The sequence below is a fragment of the Momordica charantia genome, assembly GCF_013281855.1.
Source record: "Momordica charantia cultivar OHB3-1 chromosome 6 unlocalized genomic scaffold, Mcharantia_2.0 BLBB01000006.1, whole genome shotgun sequence".
Lineage (NCBI taxonomy): Eukaryota > Viridiplantae > Streptophyta > Magnoliopsida > Cucurbitales > Cucurbitaceae > Momordica > Momordica charantia.
This window is the reverse complement of record NW_028275164.1, coordinates 30,162,334-30,185,635: the sequence shown is the minus strand read 5'-3', so window position 1 is coordinate 30,185,635 and position 23,302 is coordinate 30,162,334. Positions and strand designations below refer to the sequence as shown.

At 35.9% G+C, this 23,302-nt stretch overlaps 1 protein-coding gene across 5 annotated transcripts in view; it reads right to left on the bottom strand.

Moving 5' to 3' along the window:
* Positions 1–703: 703 nt before the first annotated feature.
* LOC111023704 (P-loop containing nucleoside triphosphate hydrolases superfamily protein) overlaps positions 704–23,302 on the bottom strand; it is a 30,493-nt gene continuing 7,894 nt past the window's right edge. Inside the window, exons 6-17 of one of the 5 annotated variants that reach the window (XR_015791251.1) lie at positions 22,970–23,084; positions 22,818–22,855; positions 17,264–17,361; positions 17,129–17,184; positions 15,904–16,189; positions 15,657–15,763; positions 14,216–14,272; positions 8,314–8,379; positions 4,198–4,272; positions 3,059–3,149; positions 1,304–1,556; positions 704–1,029 (exon numbers count right to left, since the gene is read on the bottom strand). Coding sequence is in view for 3 of the 5 variants with exons in the window: in XM_088124786.1 (XP_087980912.1) it covers positions 3,087–3,149; positions 4,198–4,272; positions 8,314–8,379; positions 14,216–14,272; positions 15,657–15,763; positions 15,904–16,189; positions 17,129–17,184; positions 17,264–17,361; positions 22,818–22,855; positions 22,970–23,084 (961 nt within the window). In the remaining 2 variants the exon portion in view is untranslated. The other 4 variants (XR_015791250.1, XM_088124786.1, XM_088124785.1 and 1 more) reach the window with 4 other exon arrangements.

The following is a 23,302-nucleotide window of genomic DNA, read 5'->3' as shown; positions in this document are numbered from 1 at the left end:
GTTGCATCAATTATTTTGTGAGTTAATTTTAAATTTTTGTGACAATAAAGATTCCATTATATTTTCAATAAAAAAATGAAGAAAAAGGAATAGTTACTAAATGTATAATGTTTTGTATTAAAAAAAAAGAATAATAAACAATAAACAAGAAGGTTACCAATAGAGTTACTATCCTACATTTATGGTAGCTATACTAATAGAGTCACTTCTCCTATTGATATTTTGATCTTCTTACTCCTCAATTTTGGTTGTTAATATGATCACATCAAAAAAGATAGTACAAGGGATGAAGATTTACAATTCTCTTAATTTCATCTCAAAGTCGTGGATAAATCTTGATATTTATTTTTCGTTTTCAGCTAGATTGTTACAAACTCCTAAGCAATGAAATTCCTCAACGCGATCTTGCGTGCAATCTAAGTATCGATCATAGAGTATTTGTTCATAATTAGCCAAAAGAAATTACTTTTTCTTCAACCAAAATATTTTTGGTCAATTCTTGGTTTCCATTGCATTCGCTGAATACTTTTTGTAATTGCTACCATCAAGACTCTCGAGTCTAATAGCATCCTTACTGTATGTATTATTCATATATTCAAAAAAATTCTCTACATTCTTGATTCAATCAACAAAGTTATCAACATCCATTCCGTCATTAAAATTTAGAGGCCCAAGTCCAGTGAAGCTCAAGGTCAGTGAAAAATAGTCTCCAAAAAAATAATTATTCCGAATGCCATTAAAAAATAATAATAAAATCATTCATATCTTTGTAGATAATTCTGAACTTCCAAATTTTGATTTAACCTATAGATAATGAACAATTCAAATATTTTGTTCACTACCTTTGAAATGAAGATTCCAATGGTAGACCAAGTAAGACGTTTGACAAAAATGGAAGAACTAAAATGAACATGCGAAATAGATAAATATTGAAAAGACTAAGCATAAGCCTTCAAAATTCTGAATTTCCATTGAATATTCAAGTCTCCAAACCAAAGTGTGCCACGCCATAGTTTCTGCAATCAAAATCTGAAAGAGAATTAAACAAATTGACTTGACCAACCACATTACAAATTTTGGATCAGTTGGCAATTTAAAATCTAATCTGGAAATCAAATCCCCTTTATTAAGATTTTGAAACCTATACATCTGGAAACTATAAATTGGGTTGAGCATCCAAACAGATTCGAGAAATCCCGAAACGATACAAAGGATTTTCAGTCTCCAAAACATCAGTCCTATTGTAGAGATTATAATATCAAGCATCCACAGAAAACTAATATTTATAAAGTTAGAATCTTACACAATAAATTGCCTTTTACACTTTTCAGAGAACTCGTTTGTTGCAAGTTGCAACTTCCAGAGTAGAGAGAATGTTCTGGCGAAACTTCAACAACCATGAACAGTTTTTATGCCACATTTTTGAAGAAAGAAACTTCTCTCGCAGAGAAGCTGGAACCTTGGGAATTAGTTCATGGGGCGGTGTGGGGATTTGACCCTCAGACATGGCAGCTTCCGTTATTTTTCTGGGGTTACAAAGAGCTCACGTATACCTTCTAATGAAAACATCAAATCAGAAACAATGCAGCATGATTATGCGAATTCAAAGCAATTATCAGGCAAAGGAATATTTTCATCTTGATAGCTATATTCAAGTCTTACACAAGAGTGTACAGGTTCTCGTTTACAAACTTTAAAATCAAGTAAGGTTGTTAAGTTATGAATAAGAAAGCGTATCACTTGTAGTTTTATTTTAGAACTTATATTTAAATATAAATTATATATGTGTAGCAATAGGAATTTGGAAAGAAACCCAAAGCCCATTATCCCTGTCTAAGGTCTTGTATGATAATCATTTAGTTGTATGTTTTCTGTTTATTAAAATTGAGCTTGTAAATACTACTTTCGCCCATGTATTGCTTTGTTTTGCTATCTATTTTTTAAAAATGCTTTCAAAATTTAAGCTAAATTTTGAAAACTATTGAAAGTACTTTTCAAAAACCTGTTTTTATTTTCCAAATTTGGCTAAGAATTCAAATATGTTTTTAAGAAAAGTGAAAACATACCAAGTAATTAAGAAACAAACCAGAATAAATTTCAAAAACAAAATGATTATCAAACGGGCCTAAATTATTAAATTTTGTTTAAGAAAAATGTAATTCTTGCCACAACACAATCCCACACCCCAAATTCAAGCCACCCATCCACCCACGTGTATGGTAAGACCCGTAAGTCTAGATCATTCCCTTTCGAAAGCTATCACCCTTAAACTATAACAAAACTTAGACTCAAGTTCCTCAACGACGCATCTTATTCCTTTCTTCTCTGCTTTCTTTTAACTTCCTTTTCCAATCAGCTTTGTCATGCCACATGCTTGTATTACATCTCCTTGGTTCCCTTCTTCCAGACTCCCAAGCACCTAAACTTGTGTGGCACTCTTCTCTAATTTCTTTAATTTTTTCCTTTTTTTTTTTTTTTGAGTCTGGAAGAGTACAAGAGAGATGTTTCTAACGTTAAATATTTGATTAAATCTCCTTCCCTCTATGAAAATTTTGAATCAAATTGCTCCATTTAATTCCATTTCTTACCATTCATATTTTGAAACAGACAATTCTAGTTTAATTACGACTGAAGTGCACATTGTATCGTACGAGTTTAACAAGTGGAAAACTATTAAAATAGAACACTTCAAAATGTCTTAATCCATGTTGAAATTAACTTTTATTCAACTTTATTCATGGAAATAAATTTTACTATATTCTGGAAACAAGTATCATAGGAAATAATTCTGTTCCTTCTTTCAGTGAATGAAAATCTTCTCATGCCAAACAAAAAAAAAAAAAAAAAGATTGGCTCTACATGAAAGAACGAGAGTAGATATGAGCATACCATTGAGAAGAAGATATTCAGGAAGTAAAATATAGTAAGGCGGGATCTTGTGAAATTGTTTAATCTAATTTGCAGTGTTTGAAGATAAATATCTCTAAAGGCTTTCGTTCAATATTCAATTGGAAACTCAAGTCTTAGACAACTGTCAGAGGAAATAAATGTAAGATACCTGTTATGAACAAAGTTTATGTTCTTAATTATTGTTCCACGGACTCTTTCGCATTTTCATCTAATACCGGGGAAATGCCTTGTTCGATGCACTGGACCAAAAAAAAAAAAAAACAGAGAAAAGCTATGAATTCAAATGTGTTTTTTTTAAAATGTGAAAAATATACCAAAGAAATTGTGAAGCAAGCATAATTTTCAAAAAAGAAAATTAAAAACAAAATTGTTATCAAACAAGGTCCTCGTGATTTGGGTCAAATTTGAAAGCTACAGTAAACAAGGGTTGCAATTAAGGTTATACTGCAATTAAGTCTCCAAGGGGCAGTCCAATTGGTAAGGACTTGGGTCTCTTGGTCATACCGGCTTAGAGGTCTTAAGTTCGAACCTTTCGATAAGCTTAATACCAAAAACCCTTGATGTCTCCCAGGACCTCGAGACGGGCGCGGGTGTCTTTGGGTATAGGGGAGTAAAGCTCTGACTCCTAGTTATAAAAAGACAAAAAAGATTTGATTACAAGTAAGGTTGGCTCTTCACAAATTTATAGTGACAGGTATGGCAGAACACCATGGCCGGAGGCTAAGCTGGCAATGGTGGCAATTGTCTGTAGTTAGGGTTCGAGTTAGACTACAAGTACGGTTGGTTCTTCAAAAATTAATAGTGACAGGTATGGCAGAACACCATGGCTGGAGGCTTAGCTGGCAATGGTGGCAACAGTTTGTAGTTAAGGTTCGAAGGAATTCCCAAATTTATAAGTTTTAACTGAGTGTGCTTAAGGTAAAGCTTAACCACGCTCTAGTAATGTGAAGGTAAAAAAAGTATTCTTTTTGCCTGATAGGCCAAGATGATTAATTTACTCATCTGTTTTCCGATAATAAACACTGCACTTTTTATTTAAGTAATGTGAGAAGTACAAAGCAAGACCAAAGAGTTACCATAACAATGGCACAATGGTCTAAATACACAAACTTTAAGCATTAGAGCTAAACTAAAAAACTCAAGATAATATTTAGTTTAACTTTATAAACTAGAGATAAACTATATAAAAAAAATATTAATAATGAAATAAATAAATAGATCCTAAATAAAGCAAACTAGCTATAAATATTACCAAATAGTAACTTTAATGCTGCTTATACAGTTTACCTGCAGAATATATCCATGCAGCCAATCCAGTGTTTGCGGAAATGTTGTTGCTGATATATTAACAACTACTAAGCCCTGTGGCCAAAAAGTTAAGGAGCATATGAACAAATGATATTGACTAAACATGATTACTTTTTAATATGACACTATCAGCCAACTAATCCTAACAAGTAACTTAAAATTAAATCCAAAACAAATCATATGGTTCTTGTCTAAGTTGAAGCCCGAGCCCATGGTAGATTTGGTGCAGTTGCTTGGATCAGGATGCCAGAAAGAAAAACGAAATAAAAATAGAAAGAAATATGGAAGACTCAAAATTATAAATCAAGATAAGATAAGAAAAGAATATAAATCAAGATAATTTCAATAAATGGAAAAGTCAAAGAATATAAATCAAGATAATTTCAATAAATGCAAAAGTCAAATGATCATATTTGGTGATTTTAACTCTTTTTTTTTTTTAATGAAAACCCAAGCTTTGATTGAAAAGCATAAAAGAAAATACAAGGGGCATACAAAAAATAACCACACACAAGGGGTCCAAGCACTATCTAGGCAAAAATGGACTCCAATACAAAAGAATAAGTCGTAGCTAATAATTACAAAAAGGCTGAGAAACTGACACCTCGAGGTGTTGAATCTAACCTCCTAAACATCTACCCAGGACCTCTCAATCCCTCTAGAAATTCTACTACTCCTCTTCAGCCAAATTTCCCACAACACAGCAAAAAAACAAGCATGCCAAAGAACTGTCATCTTGTTTCAAAAGGGAGGATTCAAAATAATGTCCTCAACCATAGAGCAAAAACCTTTGCTCCATGCCTAGCCAATGTTTTCAACGCACAAGGCAAAACTTAAGTCGACAAGTCTCTCAATCGCCTCAAGGTGAGAGGTGACAAAAAGATTATGAGTGAAGTAAGGCGTGATAGCCCCCTATTAAGTTTGTGTATGTTAGGAAGAAGAGGGCGCATGGTAATTGAGCGTACGGTTGAGGTAGGATATTGGTGGGCCCGAGTTAGTTAGTAGGGCTTTTTGGGTATTTCACATGATGTATATAAGAGCTGTACAGAGAAAGAAAGGAATGCTGCCAAGCACCGAGAGACAAAGGGTCAACCTACCTCCACGTGAGAGCTGATATTTCTTCCATCTATCGAGCTTCTTCATAATTTTTTGTTTGATGGGACTCCAAAAATAGATCTTCTTAGGGTTTCCACCCAAGTGCAGCCCTAAATACAAGATAGGTAGTGGCTCAAACTTACCGTTGAACTTCTTGGCAACCCAAGCCACTTTCTGGGAATCAATATTGACTCCCCACAACGAGGACTTGTCCCAATTTACTTTTAGGCCCGAAAGCCACTCAAAAGCCTTAATAGTGTCAAACACAGCTTCCAACATCTCATCATTGTCCTTACAAAAAAGTAGTGTGTCGTCTGCAAATTGCAAGTGGGAAATGTGAACCAAATTACTACCAACAACTAAGCCTTCAAATACCCTTTTCATGAATGTTATCCCGTAAGCTGCTTAAGACATCACTTATTAATAAGAACAGAAAAGGTGAAAGGGGATCAACCTTGTCTTAGACCTCTTGAAGTGAAAATTCTTTCTCGAAGCCTACCGTTGTTGGTAGTAATTTGGTTCTCGAGGCCTACTGTTAATGAAAATTGAGAACTTAGCTCCTCAAATGCAGCCATAGATCCAACGGATCCATTTGCTTCCAAACCTTTTTTTTTCTTTAAGGACAGCAATCAAAAAGTCTCAATCCACCCTGTCAAATGCTTTCTAAATATCAAGCTTTAAAAGCCAACCATTCTTCTTCTAAAGTTTGCAGTAGTCCACAATTTCTTTGCTATTAACACCAGGTCTAAAATCTGTCTACCCTCGATGAAAGCGCTATGATCTATAGAAATAGTGATGGAAATCACTTTCTGTAGGCGTTCAATAAGGACTTCGGTTGAAGAATACTAATAGACTCATTCAACCTCTTCCGCTTTTCTTTTCTCGAAGGAAGTCCAACTCTCTTTCTGAAAAAGGGTTTGCCAAGTCTCTAGAAGTTAAAAAGAGGTGCAAGTAAATTTGAATGAGGCTTTCAATGGGGAAGTGAAAGAGTTGATAAAGATAGATCACTTAAAATTAATTCTCTTCCTTATGCTCAAATTAATTCTACTAATGAAGATTTAACTCATAGGTTTTCTACCCTTAGCTCTCGGATAATGACTTGGAAGATGATGATGGAGCGATTAGTATTAATAGTTTGGATTCTTCCCCAAAGTCAGATCTCCCTTTTGAGAATATCTTAGAACAATCTTTTGAGAAAGATTTCAAGATTCTTTTTCAGGAGCAAAAATAAGAAGTCGAGAAGTCAGAATTTTCAAAGCAACCTAATATTCCTCCTTATTTTGGAAAATGCGGATTACACTAGTCCCGATTGATATGAACCTCTGATTTTTAAGTTGTATTTAGTGTTGGGCTTGGGCTTGTACTTTGTAGTTTAGGGGTTTTGAAGGTGAAGAGTTGGGGCATTTTTAGGTTTTTGAAGGTGAAGAGTCAGGGTTTGTTAGGTGGTTTTCTGATTCCTTCCTGTGTAGAGATATGAAAAGTTTCTTCTCCAGCAACCTTATTAATGTTGGTTGGATTTCGAAGGGGGCTGATTGTCCTTTATCTATTGGCTGATTTATTTGGGTCGCAGATTTTTCTAGAAGTGCATTTATTATCTTAAGATGCTTGGCTAGCAACGATTGGAAGAACTTTGAATGGTCTATGATGATAGATGAGTTTTTTAGAAGAAGATTGGAGTTACAAGCTGATTGGGTTTGAGAATCAGCTGAAATCCTTACCATTCACAAGATCTCAAAGATCTATTTAAAAAAGTTAAAGTTAGCAAGCCCGAAGTTAAAGACTCTGGATCCTATTGTTCGCTTTTATTATTTTTCTTATTTTGATTGTAATGCTCCTTGTTGAGTCTCTTTTCTGTTGTGGTCTGTTTCCTTTTTCTCTCGGTCCTTTGGAAGTTTGTATCCTTGAATTTTTTCTTTTTTCATATACCAATGAAAAGTTGTTTATTGTTAAGAAAAAAAAAGTAAGGACTTTAGCCCTGATTTTGTACGTAGAAGTGATAAGAATAATGGGCCTAAAGTCTTTAACCTCTTCCATAATATCATTCCTAGGTATAAGACAAATGAAGGTTACAAGCATTAATAAGGCCACTGCTATAGAGTTATGCAAAAAGACTAGTGATGTCCTCTTTCAAATGCTGCCAAAATTTTTCAAAAGATTCAATGGTAAAGCCGTCAAGCCCAGGGGCCTTGTTTTTCCCAAGAGATTTAATGCCATTCCAGGTTTCTGCTTCTTCAAATTTCCTCTCTAACCAGCTGCTGTGTTGGATTAAGATAGGTCTCCAATTGATCCCTTTTGTAGAAAATCTTTGGGCACCGTCACTTTTGTACAAAACTTCAAAAAAGCCAATGATTTCTGCTTCAAATTCCATTTGATTTACGAGGTAAATGTCCTAGATATCCTTCAATTCAGTAATCTGAGCTTATCTTTTCCGAGCAACCAAGTATTTGTGAAAATAACTTGACGTTTTCATCCCCTCCTTTTAGCCACTGTATCTTGCACTTCTGAATCAGATTATGCTCCCCTTTTATGAATAAATTCAACAATCTTTCTTCAAAGAACATCTCTTCTCATCCTCTGCCGGAGAAATACCCAAAGATTCATCAGCCTCATCTAGTAGGATAACTCTGAAATAATCTTCTCTTCTTCTTTTTTACGTTTCTTTTCATTTTGAATACTCCACTGCTTAAGAGACATTTTGAGATTCCGAAGCTCTAAAGAAATCACAGACCCTACCCAGCCATAAGATCTGTCTCCTGAAAGCTCTGAAGAAATAATTTTTCATTGATAAATTATGTTTCCTTTAAAAGAAAAAGGAAAGAAACGGAAGAGAGAGAGAGAGAGAGAGAAGAAAACCCTTCTTTGTTGCATTCAAAAATACTAAAAATTACGATAAAATAAAAAAACCCTAAATTCTTAGTTCTTCAATTGTTTTCTTTAGCAGCTTTGCATGCATCTATCTATCAACAAAGAAAAATGATAGTTGTTTGCTGAGAAACAAACCTGTGATTTGAATGAGCAAAGATAACCCTGAATAGTTTTTAAATTAGCTATAAGCTTATCTTTATCCTGAAACAAAGGAAATATTAGAAATCACATTAAATAATAAAGAAAATTATATCAAAGGGAAGAACTCAGGTACAAGAAGAAAAAAATAAAAGAAACAGCATAGAGAATAAGATAGAAGAAAAAGAAGCAGCAGTGACAAAGAAAATTCCTTTAGTGATCTGTATCTGCAATATCATATCACCCCCTTCCTTTGATTTTTCTCTTACCCTAGAAAGATGGATTGAATTTATAAACTCGGAACTGGAAAGACTGAGAAAATAAATGGTGTTTTGCGAAGAAGAACGAGAAAGTTGGATCTACAATCCAAGCAGAAGTAGGAGTTAGCCAATGGTTATGCTAAAATATTTTACAAAATACAAAGCCTTGGGTCTAGGAGAGGAGCAAGAAGTTAAAATAAGTTTTCTTTTCTGAGTGAAGGGCTCCCCTCTACTTGTCAAGATGTTTGGTTTATCCTCATCAGTTTGTTTCATCTTGTATCTTCTGATTTTCATCACATCTTTTGATTGTTACCTTTTATTTCTTTTGTTGATTTCTTTCACTCCCTTTAGGAGTTTGTACCTCTTGAACATTGTATTTCTTTTTCATTATATCAATGATAAGTGAGTACCTTGTTCAAAAAAAAAAAAAAAACCCTCCTAATAAAGAAAATATGGGATGGAGGACAATTTGAAAAAACCTTATAAAGAGAATTTTTCCTTACTTTTCCCTAACAAAATCAAGAACGAAAGTACTAATGAAAGCCCCTGTACGAAAACACATGACCATACACAAGGCCCATATAAACCAAAAAGTAAATACAAGAAAGAGCTCGAATTAGTCTTCCCATCCCAGGAGTGGTCAGCGACACCATGTTCAAATCCTTTGAGGAGGAAATTAAATGGGCAGCTGATATTTTAGGCTCCAATAAAGTGCCAAACACTGATAGATTCACCTCTTTAAAAAGTGCTGGAACATTTCAAGATTCCAGGGTATATGACTTCTTTAGGTCAAGTAATGTGAATGCAGCTATCAATAAACCTTGTTTTGCCCTCATTCCTCAGTGCTCTCCTGCTTCCACGGTGTCTAACTACGGACACATTAGTTCTTAGGCCTCCAATGTTTATCTGTTGTAGCTTAGATTTTTCGAGCTGTTCTTGGACTTCCTTATGCAATTCAATGATGGAGAGCACAAAGGCTTGCTCACAGGTTATGCTTCTAGATGTGGTTCGGTTAATATTAACCATCTTCTTTTTGCAGATGACATTCTCCTTTTTTCTAACAGGTTATGCTTCTACAGGGAGAGCACAAAGGCTTTCTCACAGGTTATGCTTCTAGATGTGATTCGGTTAATATTAATCATCTTCTTTTTGCAGATGACACTCTCATTTTTTTCTAAAAAGGACCCCACCATCATAAAAAAATATCCACAAAGTCATCAAGTTCTTTGAGATTGCCTCGGGTCTCAACATAAATTAGAAAAAATCCCGTGTGTATGGTGTCTCTACTAGCCCACAAATCACATAGCAGATTGCGAAGGAATGGGACTGTGCTTCAGGGAGTTGGCCAAGCACCTACTTGGGTCTTCCTCTTAATGGGAATCCTAGAAAGGAGGTTTTTTGGCTGCCAATTATTGTAAGGCTTCAGAATCGGCTTAGCAAATGGAGCAACCTCTTCATCTCTAAAGGGGGGAGACTCACCGTCCTCCAATCAGTCCTCACAAACTTACCAATCTACTACCTCTCCCTCTTCAAACTATCTGGAAAAGCTGCTGAGCACATAAGCAAAATTTTTAGAGATTTCCTATGGGAAGGACCGAGTTTAAATGGCAAGCCACATCTCATAAATTGGATCAGCACCTAACTTCCATTACATGAAGGAGGTCTCGGTGTTGGGAACATCAAACAAAAGAACCGAGCCTTACTATCCAAATGGATTTGGAGATACATTACCGAGCCAAACTAGCTATGGAGGAAGCTTATCGCGCTAAATACACTGGTTCTTTCTCGGTTACTTGGCCAACCATTCGCTCCAACGTTTATAAAGGGCCATGGACTGGAATCATACAACAAACCAGCATTATTAAGACTTATGCAACCTGCAGAGTAGGGGAAAGAAGTCATATCAACTTTTGGCATGAAAGCTGGCTCACATAAGGAACCTTGGACAACCTCTCCCCGAACCTATTTGCCATATCATCAAACAAAAGAGGCCACAATTTCAGATTTATGGTCGAAAACTACGTCCTCCTGGGATTATAGTTTTCGCAGACCCCTTAAGGATGAGGAGTCTCCCACATCCTAAATGAGATCACCCCCACCTCCCTTGATGACTTATGGATTTGGCCCCTAGAAGCAAATAGATCCTTCTCCACCAAATCGGCTTACCGAATCCTCACTACCAATAGCTGCCTCACGACCTCCACCCTCTTCCCACGCATCTGGCAAGGAAAGTGCCCTAGAAAAGTAAAATTCTTTTGCTGGGAGCTTAGTCATGGGGCAATAATCACCCGTGACAAGGTTCAGAGAAAGCTCCCACGCATTGCCCTCTCCTCCAATTGCTGTCACTTTTGTTGTGGGGCTCCAGAGACTCGGGGCCATCTTTTCATTCATTGTGCATATGCTACCCGTTTTTGGAATCATCTCCGCACTGCTTTTGGGTGGAAGACACCTTACACAACAAACCTTCCTTGATCAACTATTGGCGGGACATCCATTCAAGAAGGGAAGAGCTACTCTATGGGTTCAGTTTGTTCGGGCCTTCCTTTAGAGCTTATGGCTGGAGAGGAACAACAGGGTCTTTAATGAAAAAGCCCTTCCTTTTGACATCTTTTTTGATAGAGTTACTTTTCTAGCTCCTGGTTGGTGTAAATGTTTCTACCCCTTCAATAGTTATTCTCTAAATGAACTTATTACAAGTTGGAAGATTTTCTTGTAATTGCCCATGAGGCCTTTCTATATTTCATACCATCAATGTAATATTTGTTTGATATAAAAATATATATATATATATATATATTCAATGATGCGTTCAACGATTTACTCATCTTCCTGATTAAAATCGAACGCAAATTAGTAATGCGATTGTAGGTTAATTATGCTTGGGTCAATAAGTCCCATTGTTTTTGCTTGTCTTCACTAAGACATCAAATAAGATTGCCAAGAGTCCAATTACTTACCTCTATTTGACCTGGATGACTAGTGTCGCTAAAATTCAAACATGTACCTTTATTTTGAACAAGATACAAACTTCTCATTGATTTTTATTAATAAGATACTAATTTTTCATTGATAGATGAAAAGGAACAAACTTCTCATTGATTAATGAGAAGGAACAAAATTATTCAATAGATACAATCTCTTGAAGGGAAAGAATATGAAAAAAGAATGAAAAAACAAGAACCGAAAAGGGAAGATATAACCCAATTCAACAAGAACGATAATAGACATAAAATCATCTTCAAGGAGCAATATCAGCCAAGGACCACCACGGGAGAAACCAACAAACTTCAAAAGCAAATCTTGGAGCACCATAGGGCTTCAAAACCTACTTGGGCAAAGAAAAATCCAAAGGAGAAACCTCAAAAGCAACCTTCGATTCCTTCAAGTAATCTTTAATAATGGAGACTAAGGTGAAAGAGAAGTTCTGAATGCAAGCTTGAAAGATGGAGAAGCTTGAAAGAGGGAAACCAGAACCTATTGAAGTATTAGTAGCCAAAATAACCTTCGGGAAACTAAAAAATCTTTCAACTTCTCGAACCTTTAATAATTCCAAGGTTGTAACCATCCATGTTTTAAAAGACCCAAACAAAGTGGTCATTAAACTCATAAAACCTTTCGGATTTCAAAAAGAAGTCTCTTCATATTCTCCACAAAATAAGACATTTAAAAAGTTTTAATAGAAAGAACTACTTGAAAAGAGACCACAAAATAAGACATTTAAAAAGTCTTGATAGAAAGAAATACTTGAAAGGAGAACACGTTGCTTTCCATGATGAGATTTAAATGCAAAAACTCCTCAAAAAACGAACAACCAACTGACAATCTCAACTTAGCTCAACTGGTTAAGGCACCAACATCCTACCAAAAGGTCATGAGTTCGAATCCCCACCTCCACATATTGTTGTATTCTCAAAAAAACGAACAATCAACTAAGTGAAATTAAGGTTTATGCCCTCTTCACTTCCCAATGAGGATTATAAGCCACTCCTCACTTTCCAACCAATAAGGAATTTGCCCACAACTAGAAACCTCTTCAGATTCTAAGACAACACTTTCCAACCGAATGTTCTCCAATTTCTTCCACAAATTTCTCCCAAAATAACTCAACATTTTGACATCCCGATTAGAGACAATAACGGTAATAGAAGCATCAACGCAGCAAATAAACTTCAAAGAAAATTCCCCAAATGGTCTCTTCTCTCCCCCTTGGTCTGTAGCCTCTGTTTATTTTATTTTCTTTAACACGAAACGAAAACTTTCATTGATATAATGAAAAGAGAAATAAAATACAAAGAAATTTGTTTTTTTTTTTTTATGAGAAACTGTACTTTCATTGAGACAAATGAAAAAAGAGGATACACAAAAAGGGCAATCAAAAAACAGCTCGGCAAAGGGAACCCTTATAAGAACGGGCTCCAATCCAAAAGAATAAGACATAACGGATAATTACAAAAGGCTTTAGTGGCCGAACCCCATAAAGAAGTATTAAACCTAATAAGGTCTCAAACATAATCCACAGATTTCTCCACACCCCTAAAAAGCCTATTGTTCCTCTCCAGCAAGATACCCCACAAAGAAACCAGAAAGCACGCTTGCCAAAGAAAACGGCCTCTGTCACGAAAGGGGGGAATAACAACACTTCATCCATCATAGCCCTGCAATCTCTGGAGCGAACCCAAGCAAAAATACTAAAACCTCTAAAGAAACGACGTCATAACTCCTGCACTAACTGACAGGACCACAACATATGCTCAAGATCTTCTACAGCATTCCTACACAGAACACACCACTGCGAGCCCAGGCAAAAGGAAGACATCCTTTGAATGAGGAGACTAAATCACTTATTCCCTCATTACTCTTTCGCTTTAAAAGGGTGGTCTTGATTATTTGAATTTTTCGGCATTTTGGTGTGCCTCTCAACCAAATAGATGATTAGAATTTGAAGTTGTGTGGCAGGTATGAGGTTTAGAAACAAAGCAGAGGTGTTTTGAAATACTTTCGCTCATTTGGAAAGAGAAAAAAAAGTGTTTTTGAAGACTCCTATTCTATGGAAGGTATTTTTTGGAACAATGTACAACATACTTCTTCTTGGTGGTGTTCAAACCACAGGAAATTCCTTTGTAATTATAGCCTCCTCATGATTATGTATGATTGGAAGACTTTATTGTAGTTCTTGGGACAGGGTGAACTCCACCCCCAGCCCTTAGGCTGTCTTTAATTCTCTTTTAATGCATATTTTCTCCTCATCAAAAAGGATAATTTGGAGTCCCGTTGCTGGGTGCAGCATAGAGATGTCAAATACTCATTACTTCAAATCTTCTCTAACCATCCACTCTCATGTCAGAAATGCACCCTCTAGCTAATATCAGCACTGCACCCTCTAGCTAATAGCCAGTGCTGTTATTTACAAGGTGACCTCGCTCAAAAGGAACAGACAACCTTTTCCAATGTGGAGAGCCGATGAACAAGATTTTAGAGTACATTACTACACAGCTTGGGGGCCCAAAAAACTGAGGTGTTATGTAATTATTCCTTCATTATTTTAATAAGAACAAACCTACAAGTACAAAAACTTTAATCAGAAAAATTTTATATGATTTTAAGTTCTCATGCATTGAACATTTATGAAGTTTATATACCTGGAGAGGACATTTGTCGCTAAATGTTCGAGGGGAGATCCATTCCTCTAGTAATGCCTGAACAAGAAAAGAAGAGTACTAATTACAACAAAAAAGTATAAGAGACTGTAAACAAAGATTGGAGATAAGAAAATTTATATAATGAAAACTCTCTTTCGAGAGTTTGTATCTTTGAACATTTTCATTCCTTTTCATTAATTCAATGAGAAGTTTGTTTCTTGTTAAAAAAAAAATAATAATAATTTGATCCAAAAAGAGGCACCATCTTATTTCAATAGTATAAATCAAAGATTCTAAAAATCAAGTAGATAAAGCCCAAACGTATTCAGAAGATTAGATCTAAAATTACTATTTTGTTGAATTCTCATGTATAGCAGTAGATATAATATTAGGTTTTAAAATCAGCATGCTGTATTATTTCCTTCCTTTTAAACACTATCGGCTTATGACTTCTTGTTCATCTATTGTAATAATGGCCAGGAATGGGTAGATTTCTTAGCCTTCACTACTTCCATGTGCTACACTCTTGAAATCTCCAGCTATCTCAACCCTTTATGCTGCTATCTTTCTCCTTCCCATCGGTAAGATCTATCAATAAACCACTAAAGTCCTTCTAGCCTTCGTAATTTCTATTGGAAGGAATGACCAAGATCCTTTTTCCACATGAAGTATGAACCTCAGTGATCTCAAGGAAACTCCCCCTTTTGTTTGTAGTTTTTTAATCCAAATAAAGTCTCCAATGCATTCCACCTTCCTGTAAAATTTCTAGGCTTGAGGGGAAAGGAGAGGGTCCTGAATAGTATCCATGATCCATACTACAACTACTTGGTAAATAATTTTTATATGCTTCTCTGTGATTTTGATGTATCTTCCACGTTCCTTCGAGTCAAAACCATCCGAAGACTTCATCTTCTATACTAATTGAGAGTTTTCTTTTATCAATGGTCGTTTGTTAGAGTTGAGAAGGTGGGTGGTCAATCGAAGCATGATCTGACGTGGAGGTGGGGAACGAAAGGGAGGGGAAGAAGGGGCGAGAGGAGGAAAGGCAAGGGAGAGGGAGAACAACAAAGAAGATGATTATTGCTTCTCTCCAGTTTGTAATGCAAATGTTGTTGGACATTGGATATTGAACATTTGAATAAGATGATCAATTCTACTCTCCAGTTTGTAATGCAAACGTTGTTGGATATTGGATATTGTATTCTTGTCTGATTACTCAACTTTTATGTCCTAAGTTAAGTAAAGTACATTTCATTTTTTTATGTCAACTTATGTGTTTTATCTGTTTTGAAGTACTAATGTATCAATATATACTCATTTATTCTTAAAAAATGCATCCCTAGCATGTCTGTATCATACTTTTTTAGAAATCGACATGTCCGCCTAGTTTGTGGTTCATAGGCTGTTTGCAAACAAACCAGTAAAGACAAACAAAACATACCTTGTGGTCAAATTCAGCCATTTTTAAGACTATGGGTATGATTATTGGCTCAGCACCAGACTTTTCCTTCCTGACAGATCTCTTCTCCTCTTTAATGTGAGTTTCATCTGAATAACACCATAAAAAGCAAAATATATTTTCCTCAAGAACCCAAATCTAAATTGGTCATTAAATATCAGCACTTAGTTAACATTCTTCAATTCAATATTGAACACACAAGAAACCAAAAATCATAGTTTGCATCAACCTGTAACTCCAGTGTCATTTCCTGCTATACCCACAGCTTCAAGAGAATCCAACACTTCATTCTCTTGGTTGGTGTGCATGCATTCCTTGGAAGGAGAAGTCCTAATGCAGGTGTCATTTCCTTTTTGGTTTTGACGAAAAGCTAGAGAACTACTCTCCATTTGTTTTGAACTTTTATCATCTGATGTCGCAGATAAAGGATTTCTTTCTATACCTTTCGCTGAGACATTAGCTGGTGACTTGCTTTCATCATCCATTAAATATATACTGGGATCCAAATGTATTCCCTAAATTTGTTTATAAAGTATACTGAGTTCATATCACAAAGAATATTTCCTGAAAATGGTGTTAAAGAAACAAAGAAGGAAAAAACTCTATATTGTCCCAGTGAAACCTAATTCATCCAAAACTAAAAGAGAAAAAAACACGTTCATTTGTTTATTAATTAAGTACACTAATTATTCCATCTCTTAAATATCTATGACAAATGAAACTACTGCATGTATGCTGTTTGAAAAAACTTTGTACACCTCACTCTTTTCTTTCCTTTTCACTCTTTTGTGTGTGTGCGCGCACGTTAAGGAACATTAGCCTCAAAAGAAAACTCTTAGGGAGATGGAAAGGGAGACTAGGGTCACAACCCCATATCAAGAACAATAAAGAAAATATCTCAAATAACTACTTCTATTATTTTAAATAAAAGGATATTTAGAAAGTCTGCAGTGTATGAGTACTATGAGACCACAAATTGAATTCCATTCAATAAGTTTTCATAATTTCTCTCTTTTTTTTTTCTTGGTAAGAAACAATTTCATCGATGAAAGAAATTTACAAAAGGTGAGCCCCATAATTTCTTTCCTTTCTCTGATATTCATAACACTTTTTATGGACAAACAAAAAAACTTTTCATTACTGGTACAATGAACTACAAGGAAAGTTCTAAGTTTCTAACAAACTTACATCAGAAAAGAAAACCCGAACCACAACCAGGCAAAACAAACAAACCAAATCCGAACCAGAAAAGGACTGAATGATTAATTTGTTTTTATTTTTGTTTCTTTATTTTTAAAGGAGAAAAAATTACTTCTAAAAAGTTACAATATGAGATGAGAAAGAAATCCCCCCCCCCCCCCCCCAAGAGAATACTATACAAAACATTCTCAAAATGAAGCTTCCTAAACTGTTACAATTAAAAGTCTTAGTTCCATTCCCGAAGCAAGACTTACCTCGATTATTATAGGCTTTCCATCTTTCATAGCTTTCTTTAAATCACCAGCCAAACCTATACAGAAAATATTGGGTAACAGAAGCCATCAACCAGCAGGATAGCAACAAACTCTGCTACTGAAGGAACGACCAACCTTTACGAACAATTCTGCATTCTCTACAGAATTCTGTAATTAACTCCTCTGGAGAGCTAAAATCTCGTGCCCATATAGGAGTAGATGTCAGTGGAGCACTGAAATATTTAAAGGCAGATGAATGAGCATTCAATGAGGTGTTCAGAAAACACTGGAGAGAAAAATGTAACCAAAAACTGAATGCACGGGTAGATTGTAAACATATCAAAGTATTAAATAAAGAAAAATACTTGGCTCCTAAACAATGAGGTGAAACCTTGCCCTCCTTACCATTAAATATTTGACAACTTATTATTTTTTTTTTTAAATTCTGTTTTTACATTTCTCTCTCTTAATTGTCAAACATTTAATGGGTGAGGAGCCTCCTCATGGTTGAGGAGCCAAGTATTTTCCTAAGATAAAAGAGAGGATTCTACTTCATCCTCATACACTCTTCTTTCCTCTTAGAGCTTTTAGGCCGTTCTTAGCTTCTTGGTGATTTTGAGATTCAGCTTTTGATTAAGTGATGGTTGAAAATGGATTGCAAAATCTCTAGCGTTGAAAAATAACTTATTTTTCATTGGTTTAGATCATTTTTTTAATGAGAAACCGAACTTTTCATTGAGACAAATGAAAACAAAAACGACGACAAGGGCATACAAAAACACCATACACAAAGAAGGAAGTCAACCTAAAGAAAGGGCTTCCAATCCAAAAGAATAAAACCTAACTGATAATTACAAAACAAATTCGAAACAGACCCCCATAAGGATACATTAAACCTCGTGAGGTCCGAAACAGACTCTCAATCTTTCTCCACCCCCCTAAAGATTCTATTGTTTCTCTCCAACCAAATCCCCCACAAAATCCCAAAGAAACCCGTCTGCCATAAGTACCTCTCTTGCCGCGGAAAGGAGAATACAAAAGTACTTCCTCCACCATAGACCCCCTAATCTCTATGGCGAGCCCAAGCAATCTCAAAAGTTGTTAAGAGTTGTTAAGATGGAAGAAAAAATAACATATTCTCATTTTCCAACGATGTGAGCTAGGATCAATAAAAGTGGTTGGAAAAGTTGGTAGATATTTTGTAAACTTCTTTGAATGTTTAAATTTTAGACGAGAGCTAACTATCGAGACTTTGGCCTATCTGGTCGCTTTTTAGCTTTCTTTAGGATTTGGCTTTCTTTCCAAGCCCGATGACCATTAGGCCAACCCATGGTGGTAATCTATCTTTCTTTCTTTCTAATCACACATAAGGTACGTGGGAAGTTTAGATGGTTAGTTGATTTCAAAGACATCTAGTTGGCTGTCAAAATGTTGGTTTTTTTTAACAAGAAACAACTTTTCATTGATAGATGAAAATGAACAAAATGTCCAAGGAAACAAACTCCAAAAGGAAGGAAAAAAAAACCAACAACCTACCAAGAAAACAAAAACAGGAGCCAGAAAAGGAACTCTTCCGAAAAACCCATAACCAATAAATATAAATACCAGCAAATCAATAAACCCTTAAAAGATTTTGAATCTTATCTAAAAATTTCTTGCCCTTTTGAAATCAGCAACTTCCAAACTGATTTTGTGATTGATGGGAATAAGGGTATTGCCAGCTTGCTCAAAATTAGGGGTGTTCAGGAATCGGTTTGGTTCGATTTTACGGCCAAACCAAAACCGAACCGAATTTTAAAAAATAAAAAATACAAAAACCGCGCCGAACCGACATTAGTACTGAAACCGCATGGAAATGAACCAAAAACTGACGGTTTAGTCGGTTCGGTTTGCACTTTCACATGCATGTGGCGTAAATGGAAAGCCCTAGCAAAGAACTGGTGTAGGGAGAGGCTGATTCGATGAGGCCGGCCAAAACGAAGGATTCGTCATCTGGGGAGGGATCGTGCTCGTGGACTACCGTTGGTGTTTCAGGACCCGCCGTCGACCCGACGAGTTCTGTTGTGTTGCAAGTGTGGAGTTATGGCAGAGAAGGGAAGAGCTTCCTTCGATCGTCGCCAATTGAGTGCTGCTTGCCAGAGAAGAACTATATAGAGGGAAAAAGTAGATAGAGAGAGATGAGGCAAACTTACACAAAGGAGGTGGTTGAAGTTGAACACACAAGAAAGAGAAATTATGAGGCTAGGGTTTTGAAGGGACAAAGAGACCTCGTTAAAAATAAATAAATAATAAAATAGAAAAATGGTATGGGAATGTGGGAAAAACTTGCGGTGTGTGGGTGGATTTTGGGGAAATGAAAAGTTGGTATTGATGGCACGCTAATCAAAAGCAACAAATGAAAGATGTGATGTTTTAAATAACTAAAAAAACAAATATATAAATATATTTCAGTTCAGTTTCGTTGAGTTCAATTTTTTACTCTAAACCGAAACCATTTCTGAGAAATCAAGCTCTTGAAGAAGGAATCGGTGTGCACCCCTACTAAAAAATAATCTGAGAAATCAAGCTCTTGAAGAAGAAATCGGTTAAAGTCCTTTGAACGACCGATGGATAACCATTGCTTAGAACCACCTTCATCAAGAAAAGGCAATGTAGAAGGATTTTCTATCAAATATTGATCTTAAACCTCGCTGAAAAGAGAAACCAAACCATCTTCAAAATTGTCATCCGAACGGCCAACATTAGAAACTTCAACAAAGGATTCTTTATAAAAAGAGTCATAACTACTAAAACTTACATTGAAATCTTCATCATCATCCAAAAAATCAGCCTCTGAAGGGGGAAATTGAGACCTTCTTTAGAAGGAGTCACTCCATGAAAAAATGACACTCGCCCAATTGAAATATTGTCGCTTGAAAAAGAAAAAGACTTAAGCTTGTTTAAAGACCTTCTGCTATAAACGAATAGAAGGGACCTTCAATAAAGGAAGGGGTGGTTGGGTTTCCAACCACATTAATGGAGGCTCTATGTTCCAAAAAAGCCTTTCGCAATTTAAGTTCAATGTTGCCATATTAATGACACCATCAACCAACTCACCAACATAGTTTACTTCATCAACCAATGTATTAATAACAGACACATGCAAAGCTGCATCGGAACATGCCAAATTATAATCATTGACAGCTAATTTCTCACCAACCATTTTATTGGAAACAGAGGCATGCAGAGCTGTGCTGGAAGGAACCAAATAATTGTGTCATTAAAAACAACTTCTCACCAATTAAATTTGAATCAACCATCACATCACCAACCACATTAGAAGTGTCAGCCGAAGCTCTATTAACAGAGACATTCAGAACATCTTTAGAGTTTAAATCTAAAGCCTTCAGATCAGCATAAATGATTTCAACCTCTATCAATGGCATCACATGGAAAACATTAAATTCTTCCTCCAACCCAACCAACAACCCATCAGTGTTAAAAGACGAATCTCTAACCATATATGACTATCCATCTTCCCTAACTTTCTTAGCTCTAAAAAAATCCAAAGGATTTTTCAACCAATCGTACTCGGATGCCTAAAATTTCTGGTCTTGAAGCGCAGGAATCAGAAGCAAAGATATGAACTACCACTACCACCTTATCAAGAATCGGATCTTGCACGATCACTTTGGCAGGATAAAACCACACTGGTTCTTCATCACTTCAATGGAGGCACCAAAGCAATTCAACAGTTTAATGGTGTCTAAAGAGATACTAATAAGGCCTCCACCTATGAAGCGTGGACACTCCATTTTAGGGGGAGTATCCGTGTCCTCGAACACACTAATTTAAGTCTCTTTTTTTTTTTTAAATTTTGGACATGCTGGGACACGGATGAGACAAGGCTGTTGATTTCAAACCTAGAAAAAGCCACGCCCATTATTGCTGCCACCACCCACCTTCACCGCAACCACCATCGTGAGTTCTACCATTGACACCAATGCCCACTTGCGGCCCAAACGAGGAGAAGAAGTAGAAGAAAAAAAAAAAGTGAAAATGGAAAGAAGATGAATGTCTAGAGTCGGAAGACTAAGGAGAAAATAGAAATAGCCTTCTGGGAAAACGGATTCTCCTTCTCGGAAACAGCCTTTGGTAGTTGAAAAGGCTTCTTGCACTGATAAATGATAATCACAGTTTTCTTAAATTTTTTTGAAGATGTAGACCTTACCCTAGTTCCAATCACTGAATAGATCCGCTTTAATTAAGAGCATCATTTTTTTTTCGCTTTGCAGCAAGCTTTGAGGGTCCAGATCTTTTGGTTTTCTAGTCTTTTCTTGGTGAAGGGAGGTTTCAGTTTCTTTGCTTCTTCATTCTGGCAGTCAATTTGTGTTAAGCGATTGTTTTGGTTTCTCCCTCAGCAAGCAGTCATTTGGTTTGGCAAGCTTTGTTGTTGATAGTTTTTGCAGCATCTGTTCTTTTAGCTTTTTGATATTTCTTCGGCTTCAGATCTCGTCTATTTCCTTGTATTTTGGTTCTAACTTTTGGTTGCTTTTCTTCTTTTTTTCGCTTCCTTTGGGAGCTTGTATCCTTAAATTTTTTCTTCCATCTCATATTATCAATGAAAAGTTTGTTTCTTGCTCAAAAAAAAAAAAAATGCTTCTAGTAAATTCCTATCAGTGTTTTCAAGGCACAAGGCACACCACGAGGCAACAAGTCCTTTGATTGCCTTAAGGCGAGGGGCAACAAAAAGGTGAGGCCTGAGTGAAGCGAGACGCACCTTAATAAATCAATAAAAATTATTTATATAGAGCATGAATTAATATAGTAAACATAGTTTAAAAAGATCAAAACTATAAAATATCAATACTAAATAGTGAATATATCAAAATATTTAAAATAACCAAATTCTATTAACACAGTTACGAAATGTGCAAAAAATAAAACTTTAAAAAAGTAAAATAATAACAAAAGTAAAACATAAAAGAAATGAAATGAAACAAAGAAATAGAAGAGAGAAAGAGAGACAAAACCTAAACCTTTCGGCTGGAGGTCTTCAAAGGTAAGAGAGAAACTAAGAAGGTGAGAAGTCGCCGGTGAACAAGGAAGAAGTTGAACAAGGAACTGCAGGCGAAGGAAGAAGTCGCCGGCGAACGATTGTTGGCAAACGACAACCAGCAAAGAAGCTAGACGATTGCTGGCAAACGAGGAAGAAGCCAGACGACGAAGAAGAAGGAGAATCACGCAAGTAGGCTAGGGTTTTGTCGTCTAAGGTGGGCTTTTTTAAGTTAAAACCATTTAAAATTTTAATTAAAAAATAATAATAATAAAAAATAAAAAAAAGACTTGGTCGCCCGCCTTCAACGAGGCGCTGACCTCGCCATAATGGCAAAGCCCGATTGAAGGCAGTCGCCTTGGCACCATTCCAGGCGCACCAAGGTGAAATCGCCTCACCCCTTGCCTTAGGGGCTCGCCTGGGTGCGCCTCGAAAACACTAATTCATGTACAACAAACATGAATCTGATTTCAATTTAAGCAACAAGAGAGAATAACCCTTAACTACATGTGCAAAACAACGGCTTGTATCTCATGCATGGTAAACAGACCTGCTCTTTACAAAAGGATAATATATCATCGTATCTATTTGAAACTGCTTTAACTCATAAGATAATAATATTAGGCTTTGTAGACAAATAAGTTTACGACATACTCTGTTGATGTGCGTAGTAATTCATATACCATATCTGTCTGCATAAGCAAAAAAAAAATTGTTACCTAAGAGTTAGAACATAACTAGGTCTCAAGAGAAAGAAACAGGGGGAGAGATTTAACAAGTATATATGTATAAAATATATAGAGGACCTGTAAAACATTTGGCAAATTAAGTCTCTGTGCAAGTTGGGTGGCAATGGTTGACTTCCCAACACAGGTAGTTCCACATACAAGGATCACCAATGGGACCCTTTGATGGTGAAATCTAGGAAAGATGACACAGAACTTAGCAACATATGAGGAAAGCATGAAATGCCATGGTGGATTGCACCATATTCTGTTGGAAATAGCATGACTTTATATACATAAATAAGTACATACATACATACATTCAATAAAAAATAAAATGAATTTCCAACTTAATTTCGTCAATTTATCCCTTAGGATCCAAGCTTCATGCCCACGTCCATAATTAATATTCCC